Source organism: Oncorhynchus kisutch, linkage group LG5 (assembly GCF_002021735.2).
Source record: "Oncorhynchus kisutch isolate 150728-3 linkage group LG5, Okis_V2, whole genome shotgun sequence".
Classification (NCBI taxonomy): Eukaryota; Metazoa; Chordata; class Actinopteri; order Salmoniformes; family Salmonidae; genus Oncorhynchus; species Oncorhynchus kisutch.
In genome coordinates, this window is record NC_034178.2 from 45168852 (window position 1) to 45187875 (window position 19024).

Sequence of the window (19024 nt, forward strand, 5' to 3'; positions counted from 1 at the left end):
ACCGTCTGCAATTACTGAACAACGGGGAGCAAGAGAGGTATTTGGGGTGGAAGAGAGAAAGTGGGAGAGGTGAAAGAGAGGGAGGTTGAAAAGGAGGGGTAAGGAGGTGTGAAATCATATCTGAACTCCAGGAAGAGGCCTTGTTCTGCCCACACACCTGACTCATATTACTCTGTGTGTGTGTGTGTGTGTGTGTGTGTGTGTGTGTGTGTGTGTGTGTGTGTGTGTGTGTGTGTGTGTGTGTGTGTGTGTGTGTGTGTGTGTGTGTGTGTGTGTGTGTGGTGTGTGGTGTGTGTGTGTGGTGTGTGTGTGTGTGTGTGTGTGTGTGTGTGTGCGCGCGTGGTGCAGGTGTGTGATGGTGAATGTGTATCTTTAAGACAGAACATGAACACAAGGTTTTTATCCGTTTACTTTATTTTAAAAGAAACAGACAGGAGTATACATTAAATGAGATGATACATACAGTAAAATAATAATAGAGAATATTAGATCAAGAAAATATATGGTAACTAAATGTATGCAACAGAAAAACACGTTTGACCTGATTACATTCCGCAAACTGGCCAATACAGGGCTTGTACAGGAGACAGTGCTTTCAGCACCTGGAGTACAGAACATTCTCCATAGTCAATAACAAAACATCTCTTCCATCCACACTAAATCATATTGCCACTTAACTAAACAGAATGCAGGTATAATATCCTCAATCCGGGATACAGTACATGTACTACTTCCAAACAGGCTCACAGCTTTGACACGGTGTGCCTTCGCTTTCATCCGTTAGGGCCATTTACAAATCTGTCTTTCTGTTGTTTTTTAAGTGGTATACTAGCTACAGTACAGTTAACATCTATGTTCCGAGATAAAACTGCATGCAACAGTTTGTCTGAATGGATCATTTAATGCAAGAGAAAAAGACGAGCACGGATATGTTTTACAATACGGGTATGATATGCATCATCCATATAGGATGTGACACTGCGGAATCCGTGTATAACAGTCAAAAACATACACACAGACACACGTTATAAGGCACTGCAGTAGAGCATATATGTAGCAGAAAGGCTGGAGGTGGTGGTATATGCACCTGGGCACTTCTGTGTAGTAGTACAGAATCAGGTTCACTCTCTCTCAATTTTCCAAATAACAGTTATATGTCATAGGTGAGCACGGACAATACCTGTGCATATTGCTGTAACAACACTCTACTATAAAAAAAAGACTTCAATATTGCTTGTGTACAAAATAGATTCTAAAATACATTTAAACATTTAACACATGGGCATCTTTAAGAATGATAAAATACTAGTTACCCATTTGGGTTGGTCTGGAGATGTATTAATTCAAAAGTGTATTCTGAGTTTATTTTGTTACATTCTGAGAGTGTGTTTCCTATAGTGTCTTGTCTGCTTTTGTTTTCATTGAGACAGTGTCTTGTCTGTTTCTGTTAGACAGTGTCTTGCCTTTTGCCAACAATCTAACACATCGTGGGGCCAAAGGAGTCGCCCAAACTATAAGTATTCCTCCTTTTTCTCTGGTGGGGAACTTTTAACATTTGGTCTGCAATTTAAAAGAAAAAAACATGTTTCAGTAAATGTACACTTGTATTCTCAGAGAACAAAACCAAAAGGCACATATCTACAAACCCAGAAATCATAGGATATCAGTGAAGCAGAAATCAACAAAACATGACATGACAAATCTTACCTATACAATTAAAGTTCAGTAAATAAACGATAAAAGGACAAAATGGAGTTTCTAGTAAAGGGTTCACAGGATGAAATACAGTAATGCCACCCCTCTAGTCTGAAAGGTGGGGTCTAACCACCTAACCATACTTCTCCTTTCAGAGTCCCTATTTACAAACAACCTCAAGGGGGTGAGGGAAAGGGGAGTGGAAAGCTCTTAAAGGTGTGGCGGAAATTTTGTTGACCAATAACTTAATATCAGAGACAGATAAGGTGCAGACATTAAGGAAGGGAGTGTGGGGTTGGTGGGAATGTGGGGCTGGTGGGAGGGAGGTAGAGGGGTGCGACATATGCTATAGCGGAGAGACAAGGGTCCACATTTTGAATCTAGGAAGGAACAGGGAAAGGGGAAACAGTGAGCGTAACTCGGACAGTCCTCGAAAAAAGGCAGGGGGTGGTCAGTCAGGGAAACTAGTCTCACTCAACAACTCTGCCCTGAATTAGGGAAGAGAAGAAGACAGGCAGAGAAGAACAGCATTAGAGGAGAGGAGACGAGATGGGAGAGAGAGACACATCAAAAACTCACTGCTTCATCGTTACAGGCAGCTATCTCTCTGCTGTTAGTGAGTGAATGAGTGCTTGATGCTACATGTTAGGTAAGGATGAATGAAAAGAGGTGCTAGCCAGGCTTTCATTAGCTCTGTGGTTAATGAGTGAAGATGGTTGATTCTAGGTGCTCATGCAGTGTTTTTGAAAGGGAAAGCATGTTGGCGCTAAGTGAAGCATTGGAGGATGAATGATGGAGAAGTTAGTGGAAGCTCGTCAGTCACAGCACACAGATCATTTGTTACGATCGTGTGTTCTATGGCATGGAATAGATCTGATATGATGTCCAAATCTGTTGGGTTTATGATTGTTGGTTTTGTTTTGTTTGGTTTGGAAACAGTTTGGTCGTGTTGGAACCAGAATCTTATTTGACAGCTAGTATACAGTATCTTACATTATTGTTGATATACCTAGTCACTTGAGGCACACAGTAATAGTACTTTGGGAGGGAAGGTTTTAAAAAGAAGAACTTTTCTGGAAAATGTTGTTGGTGGTTAAACATTTTATTGCTTATTTTGAAGACAAATAAAAATACTGTTTATAAAAGCAATATAAATAATTAAGTCCTGGTCAATAAACTAGTGTAGTACATGTGTTTCACATCAGTTAGACCTACCATAGGTACGCACATAAAGTAAAACTAAAAACCTATTCAAATATTTCATTCTATTATCTTTGAAGTGGGCTTTTAGTTCGTTTGGTCATGTTTGTCCTTTGGTAATGACATGACTTAGAGGACATCTGCTGAAGATGGGCTCATAACGGTTTTAGCAGAAGTGGAGGTCCTTCAAGACCTGTGTATCCCCATTCTGAGTACAATGGAACACTCCATACACAAAGGCTTTACCAAGAAGAGGGGCCAAACAACCAGAAAACGGGGGGTATTGAACGGTTCTTAGAAAAGTTCAATGGTTCTGTTATCGGAAGCCCGATGAACCAACCTTTTCACCCAAGTTAATGTATGTTGAAGAGCCATGATAAAGAGTCAGGAGTATTGGGTTGTGGATTGAAGCAAAGAAATGTGTAGGTTGAGTTGGCGTTCAGGGGGTCTAGATGGCCTGAGTGGAGGCTTAGAGAATGACTGAAAGTACAGTATATTGCAGTTGCCTTGCATTAATTATTAGCATCAGAATATTTAAAAAAAATCCAGAATAAACACAACAAATCTAAGGGAACTGCCCAAAAAGTAGTTTGATATCACATTGACCACAGCTAATTATCTTATAGTGATCATAACTGGCTTTTACAGTAGCAGATCATTTCTGTATACTTTAATTTCAGGTGGCTAGATGGACATACAATGTTATTTAGTAGCATAGAAAAGAGTAGTACAAAATGGATCTTGAATGTCCATTGAAAATGAAGGTTTTCTATAAGAGTTGTTTGTCTATAGAACACCAGAATAATAAACCCCTGAGTTGAACTGAATATCTGTTTTTTTTATAACAGTTGGTTTTTATAAGAGATCAGCCAGTGGTCCTTACCCCATTCCTTCTCTGAGATATATAACATGTGGGTGATCGGTATTGTGTAGACTTGGATGTGTTAAGGAATGAAGCATGATGTTAAGGCATACAATAATGGCCATCTCTCTCTCGTTAAAACAACATTTCTGTTAGCTGCCAACATATTCTACCTTTCCTTTACATCTGATTCGAACTGATGATAAGATGTTCAGAGGAATCATTTTGTGGAAACTGATTTAAATTATAATCAGAAGGTTAGCCCTTTATATAGTGTCATCAACTACATTCGATTGGAATGTTTAATGTTGGAATGTTAAAGGCCACAACGCAACACACACATACACACAGCTCCAACCAGGAAGCATAGGACATGCTAACCAAAGCCACGAAAAGACAAAACTGTATATTTTTTTTTTCGATCATATTTGTCCCACAATTTACCTTTAGGCATTACCTATGGCTCCTCTACACAGTAACTTACTTTGGTATTACTTTATTGGTTTGGTTTTAGTTTGCATAGAGGAATACTGTTTTACAAATAGTTTTTTATTCACGTCTATTAAAGTGCAAAAACTGAATTATCAACTGTATCTTACGGTGAAATTCAGGAGGTTATAAAGACAAACGTCCAGTATACGTTAAATAATGTTTAAGTAAGGGATAATCAACGAGGGAATATGCGTTCTATGGAAAATAATAAACGATGCGCAAGCGGAGTGGAACTGACCTTCCAAGGAGTTGCATTATTTTCCAGAGAACACATAGACCCTCGTTGATTATCCCTTTTATACCATGGCTATAATTTAACACATTTAACACTGTGTTCATTTGCCAGTAGAAATATATTCAACATCTACTGAAGTAGCTAGCAAGTTTACTAGATAGCGACTGTAGTTGCTGTGTTAACAAAACAAACAGACTTGCTAGTTTCGCTAACCAAACCATTAGTCCTAACTTGCTATTATAAAAATGTAATTCAACAATGGCAATAATGTTTTCAATTTGACTTTTGCTTTCAAAAGCAGGTCAAATAAAACATGTAAAAATGAACTATAGCCATTGAATTCTACCGTGCAAATATACCGTGCATTATAGGGAAATAATGCATGCTCTAGAATCCCATTCAAGCCAATCAGAAAAGAGGATTCAACAATGCTATGGTATAATGTCTTTTAAGCCACATGACAGATTTTATTCACATAAAATATTTAAAAGGTTAATTGAGCAAGATCACCATCCTGTCAATGACATGTATTGCAATAAAATATAAATGTTTCCGCTCAACAATATGTTCTATAGAATAAATGTCAACCGAATTCTTAAGGGTTTCTAAAATCCAAAGGATACTTGGAGGAGACTGTGTGTGTGTGTGTGCAAGTGTTTGTAAGCTTTACGTATGAGTAAAAGGTAAACGGGTGAGGAGCAAAGAGTGGTCTCTGCTCTCTGTTTGTGTGGCTGCTGGGAGGTGTGCGGAGTTTACACGTACTCCCTGGCTGTGGATGGTTGTGATTGGCGGTAGTACTGCTGCCCTCGCCTCTCCTCATTGGAGCAGGAGCAACACAGGAAGGATCCGCCCAAAACAGTCAAGCTAGCCGCCGCCCATCCCACGAACAGGGCAGACCCAAACTCATACCTGTAGCGGAAATGGTCAAATGTGTCTTCAATATTGGTCTTTACAGTGTTATAGACATGATATCTGTATCAGAGTTGAACTGAGTGGCAGATACAGTGTGTGACCAGTGTGATAGGGTTACCTGGCATTGATTGGTGTGTTTGGGTTGAAGAACTGATAGGACACCTGAGTGGCGTACCAGGACACAGACACCATCGTGCACAGACCTGCAGAGAGAGAGAGAGAGAGAGAGAGAGAGAGAGAGAGAGAGAGAGAGATAGAGAGAGAGAGAGAGAGAGAGAGAGAGAGAGAGAGAGAGAGAGAGAGAGAGAGAGAGAGAATAGGAGAAAATGGAGTTCCCCTAAATGTTATTGCTTTCAACCCAGCTTATTAACATCAAATTATGACACTGAACACACACATGGAAGCACACACACACGCATACATAGCAGTGAAACACTTTGTGTAATGACTCTGAGGTTGTTTTTCAAACTCTCTCAAGCTCATAGTTGTCTCTGAGGTCAGGGGAGCTTATCGTTCCAAAATCACCATTCCTGTTTACAGCTGGGATCCTAATTACCCAGAAAGCCCCTGGTGAGAGAATTTTGTCAAAGGAATGCAAGAGATGAATATACTCCAGCAGTAAAAGAGTAAACAACATTGAATATAGAGAGATAACAACCTACTGGTAACTACCAAAACTAAAGGAACCACCAACATGAACAGCTTCAATGCGCCTTGGCATAGATTCTACATGTTTCCTGAACTTAGTGGTAGGGATGCGACACAATTCTCAATGAGAAATTCCATAATTTGGTGTTTTGTTTGATGATGGTGGAAAACGTTGTCTCAGGCGTCACTCCAGAATCTCCCATAAGTGTTAAATTGGGTTGAGATCTGGTGACTGAGACACACACACCCTCTATGCGCCATTGAAACCCCTTTTTCAAAGTCAATACAATCTCTTCTTCTGGCCACTTGTCACGTCCTGACCATAGAGAGCCTTTTTATTCTCTATTTTGGTTAGGTAGGGATGTGACTAGGGTGGGTAATCTAGGTTGTTTTATTTCTATGTTGGCCTGGTATGGTTCCCAATCAGAGGCAGCAGTTGATCATTGTCTCTGATTGGGGATCATATTTAGCTAGCCATTTCCCCACTGTGTTTTGTGGGATCTTGTTTATATGTAGTTGCCTGTGAGCACTCCATTGTCATCACGTTTCGTGTATTCTTAATTGTTTTTGTGCGTTTCACAAATAAAAATATGTGGAATCCATATCACGCTGCGCCTTGGTCCGAATGTTATTGCGACGATCGTGACACTACTGGGCATTTTTATACATGGCCCCAAGCATGATGAGATGTTAACTGCTTAATTAACTCAGGATCCACACCTGTGTGGAAGCACCTGCTTTCAATATACTTTTTATCCCTCATTTACTCAGGTGTTTATTTGGGCAGTTACCTGTAATTGAGATTATAAATCACTGTAGTGCTTGAACCTTACATTTGAAGAGTGGTACTTTACCTGTATACATTTTCTAATAGCCTTTTAAGTTGTAAAGGAGTTTACAGTGCCCTCCACTAATATTGGCACCCTTGTTAAATATGAGCAAAACGGGCTGTGAAAAAGAAATCTGTATTGTTCATCCTCTTGGTCTTTCATTCAAAATATTCACAAAAATCTAACCTTTAATTGAAGACAAATAATTGAAGGAAATAATATGTTCTTATCATTAAAAAAATATTTTTCTCAAATATATGTGTGCCACAATTATTGGCACCCCTTCATTCAATACTTTGTGCAACTGTCACACCCTGACCATAGTTTGTCACACCCTGACCATAGTCTGTCACACCCTGACCATAGTTTGTCACACCCTGACCATAGTTTGTCACACCCTGACCATAGTTTGTCACACCCTGACCATAGTTTGTCACACCCTGACCATAGTTTGTCACACCCTGACCATAGTTTGTCACACCCTGACCATAGTTTGTCACACCCTGACCATAGTTTGTCACACCCTGACCATAGTTTGTCACACCCTGACCATAGTTTGCTTTGTATGTTCTATGTTTTGTTTGGTCAGGGTGTGATCTGAGTGGGCATTCTATGTTGGATGTCTTGTTTTTCTGTTTCTGTGTTTGGGCCTGATATGGTTCTCAATCAGAGGCAGGTGTTAGTCATTGTCTCTGATTGGGAGCCATATTTAGGTAGCCTGTTTTGTGGTGGGTTTTGTGGGTGATTGTTCCTGTCTTTGTGTTTGTTACACCAGATAGGACTGTTTTCGGTTTTTCACGTTTCTTGTTTTTGTACATTGTTCTATTGTCATCTTTATTAAAGATGTATCAAAATAAACACGCTGCGTTTTGGTCCGCCTCTCCTTCCCAGGAAGAATTCAGTGACAGCAACCTCCCTTTGCCAAGATAACAGCTCTGAGTCTTCTCCTGTAATGCCTAACAAGGTTGGAGAACACATTTGCAAGGGATCTGAGAACATTCCTCCATACAGAATCTCTCCAGATCTTCAGATTCCAAGGTCCACGCTTGTGGACTCTCCTCTTCAGCTCTTCCCACATGCTTTCTATGGGGTTTAGGTTAGGGGACTTTGACGGCCATGGCAAAACCTTGATTCTGTGGTCAGTGAACCATTTTTGTATTGATTTTGAGGTGTGCTTTGGATCACTGTCCTGCTGGAAGATCCAACCACGGCCCAGTTTAAGCTTCCTAGCAGAGGATTTGATTTAATATCTGCTGGTACTTGATGGAGTCCATGACACCATGTATCCAGGGCCTTTGGAAGATAAACAGCCCCACAACATCAAAGATCCACCACCATACTTCACAGTGGGGATGAGGTACTTTTCTGTATGGCTATCTTTCTGTCTACGCCAAAGCCACCTCTGGTGTTTGTTTCCAAAAAGCTCTATTTTGGTCTCATCTGACCCTTAGAACCCAGTTCCATTTAAAGTTCCAGTAACGTTTGGCAAACTGTAGGCACTTGAGTTTGTTGTTTGATGACAGCAAAGGAAATTTTATGGCAACCCTCCCAAACAACTTGTGGTTATGTAGGTGTCGTCTGATCGTAGTTTTGGAGACTTTCTGATCCCAAGACCCAACTAACATCTGCAATTCTCCAGCTGTGATGCTTGGAGATGTTTTACTTGCCCCAAAATTGTGTGTGTTTCTTTAATCACATGACAGTCACATGATGGTCACCTTGCAGAAATCTCACCTGCGAGCAGGAAGAGGGCTCCTCCAGACACAGCTATGCGTCCTTTGGAGATGGGGTTGTTGTCGCCCACTTTAGTGCACTTCATCCCCACCACACTCACTATCATTCCTATGAAGCCCAGCAGCACGGACACCACCATAAGAGCACGACACGTCTGGATGTGCACTGTGGAGAGAGAGTGGGGAGATGAGGACAGGATAAAAGGTAGTTAAAGGCAGAGAGATGGGAGAAAGAGGTTAGAGGGGTGAGAGGAAAAAAGGAGGAGAGGGGGAAACATGGGGGGGTGAAAAGGGAGGGAGCAGTGAGGGAGAATATAGAAGGAAGGACAGGTGGGGATGAAGAGGAGAAAGAGGGTGAAGGGAATTATAGAAAGGAGGGAAGAAAGAGGGTCTGTTAGGGCAGTTTTACCCGGCTTCAGATGGAGATCAGAGAGACGACATGGTACACACAGAATATCTACACACAGGGTTTGTTCATAGAATATCTACACACAGGGTATATTCATATAGAATATCTACAAACGGGCTACATTCAAATAGAATATTTGCACACATGGTATATTTATAGAGAATATTTACACACAGGGCGGCAGGTAGCCGAGAGGTTAGAGCGTTGGACTAGTAACCGAAAGGTTGCAAGATTGAATCCCCTAGCTGACAAGGTAAAATCTGTTGTTCTGCCCCTGAACAAGGCCTGTTAACCCACTATTCCTAGGCCGTCATTGAATATAATAATTTGTTCTTAACTGACTTGCCTAGTTTAATTTTTTTAAATATATATATATATATATATATATATATAGAATATCTACACACATGGTAAATTCACAGAGAATTTATACAAACAGGGTACATTCATAGAGAATATCTACACACAGGGTATATTCATACTGAAAATCTACACACAGGGTATATTCATATAGAATATCTACACACAGGATATATTCATATAGAATATCTACACACAGGGTATATTCATATAGAATATCTACACACAGGGTATATTCATATAGAATATCTACACACAGGGTATATTCATATAGAATATCTACACACAGGGTATATTCATATAGAATATCTATACACAGGGTATATTCATATAGAATATCTACACACAGGATATATTCATATAGAATATCTATACGTGGGTATTGAAGCTCTAGATTTCTCAGTATCAGATGTTCAATTGGAGCAGAACGGGAGTGGAAGAAAGTTAAGCCACGTTAGGATAGAAGGTATTCAGTGGGATTGCTGTGCAAAGCATCACTGGAAAAGAATCCAACCAAAACTATACTACAACCACCACATTGTAAATCAAAATGAAATCATAATTCAACTTCTTTACACAAAACTGGAGACAACAAAGACACACATTCTCCTTTCTTTGGCTCTTTTTACTCCCTCTCTCTTTCTATCCACATCTTTCTTGCTCTCTCTCTATCTCCCTATTGCTCTCTCCCTTTCTCTCTCTATCTTTCTCTCTCTTTCCCTATCTCTCTCTTTATGAACTCATTATATTTCCAACTTCCATGTTCCAAAATGGGATAATAACGGCAGCCTTAGTCCAGAGTTTGACTTAACTGTCCCTCTTAATCATTCCAAATAACTTCACAGTGGTTTCACTGCTCAGAATTCCATGGATAACCCACACAGACATCAGTGCCCACATAACTCAGTGGGCGGGACATTTTACATCTTTACACACACGCGCATGCGCTCGCGCACACGCACACACACACTAACTTATGGACACATTCCGTAGGAACATACACACTAATTTTCTGTCACACACACACACTGTAGGAGGGCCTGTTTTACATGTTTCACACAGTGGGATTAGTGTGGCTTTGTCACAAAGCGGGATTGTTTTCACAGGGCTGTCGCCACCGCAATCAGACACTGTGGCCTGCAACACACACACACTGACACAGCAGCCTTGCAAGAGACAACAAGGCTAACACAATATGAAGAAAACATTGATACAAGACTCACAAGATCTAAAATCTATTCTAGCCTTTATCCAGGTTCACATAAGATCAACTCTCTCACACAACAAAACCCACATGCATGAACCAAATGAACACATATCTACATCTTTATAGCAGACTAAATTACTATACATTATAGAATAGAATGGGATAGTAGAACTACATAGGATAATGTAATACTGACACTGACAGTATGAGAAAATGTACATCAAGTATAACTGGAGAACAATAATTGTCTTTTATTAGTCTGTCCAGCAAACTTAAGTACAGTAATAATCTACCTTTATGATGGGAAAATAGTAGTTTCATAGTTGGCAATAAATTACACTTCAGAACCTGATCTGAAAGGGGTAGTGATGGCAGACGAGCTTTGAAGTTAGATTGATGTGTGGCACTAAGGAGAATTGTAATACTTTATGAGAGAAAAAGCTTTTATTCTCCCTTTTATCCATTCTTTCCTTTTTAAAAGTGTGTGGGGAATTTGGGCTGGCCCTACAGGGCACCACTCTGATCAATGGACTAACAGAGGAGTCAAGTGTGTGTGTGTGTGTGTGTGTTTGTCTGTGTGTGTGTGTGTGTGTGTGTGTGTGTGTGTGTGTGTGTGTGTGTGTGTGTGTGTGTGTGTGTGTGTGTGTGTGTGTGTGTGTGTGTGTGTGTGTGTGTGTGTGTGTGTGTGTGTGTGTGTGTGTGTGTGTGTATTCCTCCCTACCCCATGCCAAGGCTCACAGTGCCAAGCACAAGCTGGATGTGTGTGTGGACGATGGACATTGTCCTTTGTGAAATCACTTGTGACTTCATAAGTAATATTGGTTTTGCCAAAACTAAAACTGTTTCAACAACTCTACCTTCATTCTATTCATGTAAATGTCAGTGTGACACAGGCTTTGTGGAATAGTGTAAGCTAAGTTCAGGGGCACAGATATGTGGATGATGATTGTCATGTGAGCCTTCAGCTTCAGATGCGTATTTTACATCTATAGTGCCGCACCTCCATTTCAGCACTCCTGTCCAGTTGACAAGAAACAGCACCACACTCGATCACGATAGAGGGAGAGAAGAGAGAGAGAGAGATCAATCACTAGAGAGAGAGAGAGAGAAAAATAGAAATAGAGAGAGAGAGACACTGGGGGGAGAGAAACAGCAAGATACTGGAGAGAGAGAGAGAGAGAGAGAGAGAGAGAGAGAGAGAGAGAGAGAGAGAGAGAGAGAGAGAGAGAGAGAGAGAGAGAGAGAGAGAGAGAGAGAGACACTGGGGGAGAGAAACAGCAAGATACTGGAGAGAGAGAGAGAGAGAGAGAGAGAGAGAGAGAGAGAGAGAGAGAGAGAGAAAAATAGAAATAGAGAGAGAGAGACACTGGGGGGAGAGAAACAGCAAGATACTGGAGAGAGAGAGAGAGAGAGAGAGAGAGAGAGAGAGACTGGGGGAGAGAAACAGCAAGATACTGGAGAGAGAGAGAGAGAGAGAGAGAGAGAGAGAGAGAGAGACACTGGGGGGAGAGAAACAGCAAGATACTGGAGAGAGAGAGAGAGAGAGAGAGAGAGAGAGGCACTGGGGGGAGAGAAATAGCAAGATACTGGAGAGAGAGAGAGAGAGAGAGAGAGAGAGAGAGAGAGAGAGAGAGAGAGAGAGAGATAATGTGTGCCAGTACATTGCTGCTACTAACTCTACTGATGTCCTCACAATGGTCAGCAGGGAAACTGGCGATGGGGCATGGTGTGATGTAAAGGGGGGCCGTCAGACCATCCACCATTTCATCAGCATGTGTGGGCCGGGGGTCAGATATTCCACTGTAATATCCAGAGCTATAGAGAGTTCAGCAAACTATCCTCCATGTTGCCACCAAACATTCCTCAACCGTTCACATGTCTTACTAGAAAATATTTTAAATATCTTTAATGCCAATATCCTACCCTGAGATTCTAAATATCTAAACATGCCAAAGTCTGTGTTGTCTTTTGTTCACCTTTATTAACCAGGTAGGCCAGAGAACAAGTTCTCATTTACAACTGCGACCTGGCCAAGATAAAGCAAAGCAGTGTGACACAGACAAAAAAAATTGGGTGGGCTATTTACAGATAGCCGATTCTAGATTCTACACACTGAACTCTGTCTGCAAAGTGGGGGGGGGGGCTGTTGGCCGGGGTTGGAGTAGCCAGGAGGAAGGCATGGCCAGCCGGTAAGAAATGCTTCTTGAAATTTTAGATTATCATGGATTAATCGGTGGTGACTGTGTTACCTAGCCTCAGTGCAGTGGGCAGCTGGGAGGAGGTGCTCTTGTTCTCCATGGACTTTACAGTGTCCCAAAACATTTTGGAGTTAGAGCTACAGGATGCAAATTTCTGCTTGAAAAAGCTGGCCTTTGCTTTCCTGACTTCCCTGAACAGTTGCATATCGCGGGGACTATTCGATGCTATTGCAGTCTGCCGCAGGATGTTTTTTTGCTGGTCAATGGCAGTCAGGTCTGGATTGAACCAAGGGCTCTATCTGTTCTTAGATCTGCACTTTCGGAACGGGGCATGTTTATCTAACATGGTGAGCAAATTACTTTTAAAGAATGAGCAGGCATCCTCTACTGACGGGATGAGGTCAATATCCTTCCAGGATACTCAGGCCAGGTCGATTAGAAAGGCCTGCTCGCAGAAGTGTTTTAGGGAGCTTTTGACAGTGATGAGGGGTGGTCGTTTGACCGTGGACCCATAGCGGATACAGGCAATGAGGCAGTGATTGCTGAGATCCTGATTGAAAACAGCGGAGGTGTATTTGGAGAGCAAGTTGGTCAGGATCATATCTATGAGGGTGCTCATGTTAACGGATTTATGGTTGTACCTGGTGGGTTCCTTGATGATTTGTGTGAGATTGAGGGCATCTAGCTTAGATTGTAGGACTGCCGGGATGTTAAGCATATCCAGTTTAGGTCATCTAACAGAACGAACTCTGAAGCTAGATGGGGGGGCACATCAATTCACAAATGGTGTCCAGGGCACAGCTGGGCGCGGGGGGGGGGGGGGGGGGGGTCGATAGCAGGCGGCGACAGTGGTGAGATTCATTTTTTTAAATTAGAAGTTCGAACTGTTTGGGTATAGACCTAGAAAGTATGACAGAACTTTGCAGGCTGTCTCTGCAGTAGATTGCAACTCCTCCCCCTTTGGCAGTTCATAAGTCTGTAGGAGAGAGTGCTCTACGGCTTGGACTCACTGCAGTATTTAACACTAAGCTGTCAAAAGAGAAAACTATCTTTGATTTTCACCTCAATGGGATCCCCCGTTCCTCAAACCTGGCAACAAAACACTTTGGTTACAGTAGCACAGTAACGTAGCTATACGGGGGACCTGGGTGTATTTGCTTCATATGTCAACGAGATGGAGAGAGAGAGAGAGTTTGGCAATTACTTTGGCAGTTACTTTGGCAATTACAACTGTCATCCAAAAAGCATGATGTCACTGAAATGATATCACATGATTCCATGGCAGCCATTAGCATCTCCTGTAAAGTCTTGACCCATAACAGCTCAGCGATCTCATCATGACTGGTTGAATAGAATGCTCAGAAGCAGCTATGTAGCATCCCTCTAAAATTGGCCAAAATCTACCTATATTGTCTTGTATGTCCTATGTTGTCCTATATTGTTATGTCCTGTATAGCACTAGTGCTGGTGTGGTATTGTACGCTGTCTAGTGCAGTACAGAGGTTTCATTACTGTAGAGCCCAGAGAACTGAGAGCTTAGGTGGGTTGTGACCAATACCGTGCAGTATCTGTAGAAGTAGAAGAAGAACTGTTCCTTCAGCACCACTGTTCAGACTAGAATGAAACAAGATTCCCCGGGACCCGTACAGTATGCACAGGGAGTAGTATCCTTCTTTTTGTCAGTCTAGTGTCCAGACCTTGTCATAAGTCTCCCAGAACAGCTTCGATATGTTAATTATTGAAGCTGAAGCTGAATAAGTCCATCAGCTTCCACTGCAGTGCTTTGGTACACTCCAACACTCCAACAACACAGTCTGCTGAACATTTAGTCCTCATCACATGTTCCTCATGCTGTGTAGTGAAGGAGAAGGGTTCATTTAGCACACTATATTAATAAAAGATACCGGCAGGAACTGCCTAACAAACACATACACTCACCAGACATTCAACTCCAGTACCCATGCTCGAGCACACACAGACACACATAAACACCATGCATCCAAGACCAGTACTGAGTTGAACCTTACCATAACAGAGAGAGAGATTTTGGAATGAAAGACAGCAACAAGTAGCAGGAACACGGGATAAACTTATCAAGCGTTGGCACCAAAGTATGTGATGCTGTTTGCTCACAATCGCTCATTGTCCACTCATACAAACATACAAGCACACACACACACACACACACACAGTGTTAAGGCCAGAGAGGAACAATGCGTGTGTGTGGGGAAGACAGAGCACATTCTGAGAATATCTCTGGTGTATGGCTCAACACTGGGCTTTTCTTCTCCAAACAACCACTATTCATCACGGGGACAATACTCTGTTTTTATTATGCCGATGAGCCAAAGGAGATGTAAAATCCAGCTCACCCTCACAGCGAAAGCCACAGAAAATGTTTTGATATAATTAATTGCACAGTGGCCAAACATGTGGTTTGTTGTTTTGGGGCGGTGTGCGTCACAGGGATTAACTTGGGCATCCGTGTTTCTTAATCAACCACAAAGAAAAACAGAAAACTCCAAAGGGTGTTTTCCTGAATTACAGACAAATTATCTGACCAAGTCCTCCCCCTGTAACCTTCCATTAGTAATTCTAACGTGGTAACCAGTAGAAAAAATAGACAGGTGAATTCATGTAAATGACCTGTCATCAGTTATGAGTCAGTAGGTCTACTCTAAACAGCTTGGAGATGACAGGAGCCTCATATTCAGGGATCGTTTATGCCAGAACCCCACATTCCTCTCTCTCTCTCTCTCTCTCTCTCTCTCTCTCTCTCTCTCTCTCTCTCTCTCTCTCTCTCTCTCTCTCTCTCTCTCTCTCTCTCTCTCTCCTCTTCTCTCTCTCTCTCTCTTTATTTTTTCTCTCTCTCCCTTTCTCTCTCTCTCTCTCTCTCTCTCTCTCTCTCTCTCTCTCTCTCTCTCTATCTCCTATTCTCTCTCTCTTTATTTTCTCTCTCTCTCTCTGTAGCGCTCTCTCTCTCTCTGTCTCTCTGTAGCGCTCTCTCTCTCTCTGTTTCTTTGTCTCTCTGTCTGTCTCTCTCTCTCTCTCTCTTTATTGTTTCTCTCTCTCTCTATTGTTTTCTCTCTCTCTCCCTTTCTCTCTCTCTCTCTCTCTCTCTCTCTCTCTCTCTCTCTCTCTCTCTCTCTCTCTCTCTTTATTGTTTCTCTCTCTCTCCCTTTCTCTCTCTCTTTCTCTCTCTCCTCTTTCTCTCTCTCTCTCTCTCTCTCTCTCTCTCTCTCTCTCTCTCTCCTCTCTCTCTCTCTCTCTCTCTCTCTCTCTATCTCCTATTCTCTCTCTCTTTCTTTCTCTCTCTCTCTCTCTCTCTCTCTCTCTTAATTTTTTTCTCTCTCTCCCCCTTTCTCTCCCTCTCTCTCTCTCTCTCTCCTACTCTCTCCTACTCTCTCTCTCTCCTACTCTCTCTCTCCTACTCTCTCTCTCTCTCCTACTCTCTCTCTCTCTCCTACTCTCTCTCTCTCTCTCTCCTACTCTCTCTCTCTCTCCTCCCTCCCTTTCCTTCTCCCCCTCTCCCCCCTCTCTCCCTCTCTCTCTCTCTCTCTCTCTCTCTCTCCTACTCTCTCTCTCTCTCTCTCCTACTCTCTCTCTCTCCTACTCTCTCTCTCCTACTCTCTCTCTCCTACTCTCTCTCTCTCTCTCTCCTACTCTCTCTCCCTCTCTTTCTCTCGCCCTCCCTTTCCTTCTCCCCCTCTCTCCCTCTGTCTGTCTCTTAATTAAACATGTCAACAGCAGCATTTTTTATCTGATTAATTTATGCCTGACTTTAATGTGTCCCAGACAGATGGATTAGTTAGATTGTTTTGTCTTGTGTTTATGCATTTAGTCGCTGAATCATACAATAAGTTAAATTGATAATAGGATCATGCTGTTACTAGAAAATACTCTCTATAAATCAACACAGTTAATGGCCCATGTTGTGAATTGGGTAAACAGATTGCTTATAAGAGAGGCAGCAGCTTTAAGGCATCTCATAGTGACCAACTCTACTGACAGATTATAACTGTCCACACACAGGCATCTAAGACTGCTCTGAATAACATTCTCATTCAACCCATTCAAACCGTGGCAGTTAGAGAGAATGAGAGAATGCCAACAGTTAAAAAAGAAACAGGGAGAAAGAGAGAGAGAGAGAAAGAGAGGATTTGTTCAGTGATGCAATGCTGAGGCAGAGAGTTGGAGAGAAAGTGAGAGGAAAGATAGAAGTCAAGTTAAGGATAGAAAGCAAGATTATGACAGCTTGCAAGTGGATGAGTGACCGTTGCGATGTCCTACTCACCGTCCAGTGACAGCATGGAGTCAAACACCTTGCACTGCACCTGTCCCGTACTCTGTGAGGCACAGCTCATCCACAGGCCTTCGTAGAGCCCCACAGCCGTGATGATGGCGTCACCCGCGTACGAAGACTGCTTCCATTGGGGCAGCACAGTGGTGGAGATGATGCCTATCCAACCACCCAATGCCAGGAAGTAACCTAGCAACTGGAAACCCGAGTTCGCCATCCTGTCTTTTCGTCTATCTGTTTCTGTCTGTCTCTAGACCTGTTATTCTCTCTCTTACCCTCTTTGTTCTTCTGGGCTTTTCTGAAGTATTTTTTTCTTTCTTACTAAATGTATGTTCTTTCTATGTTCCTTTCTGTGTTCTTTCTATGTTCCTTTCTATGTGTCTGTCCTATTTCTGTGCTCCTTCTCTTAGGTGAATATTTTGACCTCTTCAGAACACCTGTAGCAGTCGTGTAGCGCAGTGCTTCCACAAAGAGGCAGTACTGTAGGCAGGACGTAACACAGAACTTTCTCTCGGAACTCCTGTTGTCTCTCAGATTAACAGAAGCACAGAACCAAAGTCAAACACCACTTTACAAACAATCCAGATTTCAATACAACCCCAGGTGTTCTGTCAGTGGTCGCACTCCTTTCTCTCTCTTCCTATGGTCTCCTTCCTGGTCACTGTCCGGTCCCTCTGAGCATCTCCTTCTCTCTGCTCTCTCTCACACATCTGGTGGTCTACCCTCTCTTTCTCTCTTTTCCTCTTTTTCTCTCTCTTTCTCCAGTTGGAGATGTGTGTGTGTCACCGGGTCTTGTGGTTGACCAGACTGCTGTTCCCTGGTTGTCCGGGGGGATCAGGTTGTCAGGCTCGGTCACTGGGCTCACTGGGTTGCCTCAGATACTGCATGGTTTCTCCTTACTCTCTCTCTCTCTCTCTTTCTCTCATCAACAATCTCTCTGCATGCTGCGCACTCCGAGGGCTGAACGATGGATAAGAAAAATAAGAAGAAAAAATGAAAAAGTTTATGCACACAAAAAGCCCCTGACAGGCTGGGCACAGAGTGGGCCGAGAGCTGAGCTCTGATTGGCTCTTTCAGTGTTCTAGGTACAACCAATGGGAGGAGGAAAGGAGAGGCAGAGAGAGAGAGAGAGAGAGAGAGGCAGAGAGAGAGAGAGAGAGAGAGAGAGAGAGAGAGAGAGAGAGAGAGAGAGAGAGAGGCAGAGAGAGAGAGAGAGAGAGAGAGAGAGAGACTTTTATGTTCAATATTATTCATGTTATGGAAAGTCTATAATGATATGACTAGGAGCAATTAAAAAGTACACATTTCTGAAAGTTGTCTTTGCATTCTGTTGTGTGTTGTTTTGTCGTGTTGTTAGTTGTTGTCTGGTCTACCAGATGTTAGATGCTGTATGTGTCAACCCTGTAAATGTTTGAACCCTTTTCATAAAAAAACACACATAAGCCAACATTAAAATGACAAGCGCGTGAAAATGTCACATCCAGACAACCAAATGATGGGCTGGCCCACCAAAGGTCTTCTCATCCCCATTGAAACCTGCATTATTGAGTCCCCGTAGTGTGTGTGTGTGGGGGGGGGGGGCTATACCATGTCTCTCACCATATCACAGTGCATTTTCATGCATGTAAAGCAAATGTCTGTGAAAATCAGACAATAAAGAAATCTCCCATCTAATCTAATCTAATCTAATCTATTTTTGGAGATCAGGTCAAGTACTTTGTGTCTTTAGTCTCGGTATAGTTTGCAGATTGCATCTTTAAACTTGAATTGGGACTTTTGGGCACATGAAAACACGTGTGTGTCTGAATCTCAGTACTAAGGTTTCCCTTTGGAATTGTGTTATTAAATTCAACATAGTTTATTTGAATCCAATACATTCTGTTACTGCCAATTAGATGGTCTGCACACTGTCTGGGAAACATTATAGAAATCAAATCTCTAAG

General features: G+C 42.2%; 1 protein-coding gene across 2 annotated transcripts; it reads right to left on the reverse strand.

Annotated features, from left to right (window-relative positions):
- Window positions 1-396: 396 nt before the first annotated feature.
- Window positions 397-18140, reverse strand: LOC109891551 (claudin-19-like). 2 transcript variants are annotated; one of them, XM_031825155.1, is made up of 5 exons: window positions 17076-18140; window positions 8609-8773; window positions 5515-5599; window positions 5247-5393; window positions 397-1560 (listed from the first exon to the last, which is right to left on the reverse strand). In XM_031825155.1, exons 1-5 carry the CDS (start codon window positions 17296-17298, stop codon window positions 1512-1514), a joined length of 669 nt encoding a protein of 222 aa, XP_031681015.1. In that variant the 5' UTR covers window positions 17299-18140; the 3' UTR covers window positions 397-1511. The 2 variants fall into 2 exon arrangements, with proteins under 2 accessions (XP_031681015.1, XP_031681016.1); XM_031825156.1 differs by having other exon boundaries at window positions 397-2183; window positions 17076-18129.
- Window positions 18141-19024: the final 884 nt, after the last annotated feature.

What these genes read in the sequence shown, in the direction of transcription:
- LOC109891551 (XM_031825155.1), bottom strand. Translation starts at nt 17,298, where the DNA reads ATGGCGAACTCGGGTTTCCAGTTGCTAGGTTACTTCCTGGCATTGGGT. An exon ending in AGCCCTCTTCCTGCTCGCAG is followed by an intron (nt 5,600 to 8,608) that starts GTGAGATTTCTG and finishes CTCTCTCTGCAG; the next exon opens with GTCTGTGCACGATGGTGTCT. An exon ending in AACACACCAATCAATGCCAG is followed by an intron (nt 5,394 to 5,514) that starts GTAACCCTATCA and finishes TTTCCGCTACAG; the next exon opens with GTATGAGTTTGGGTCTGCCC.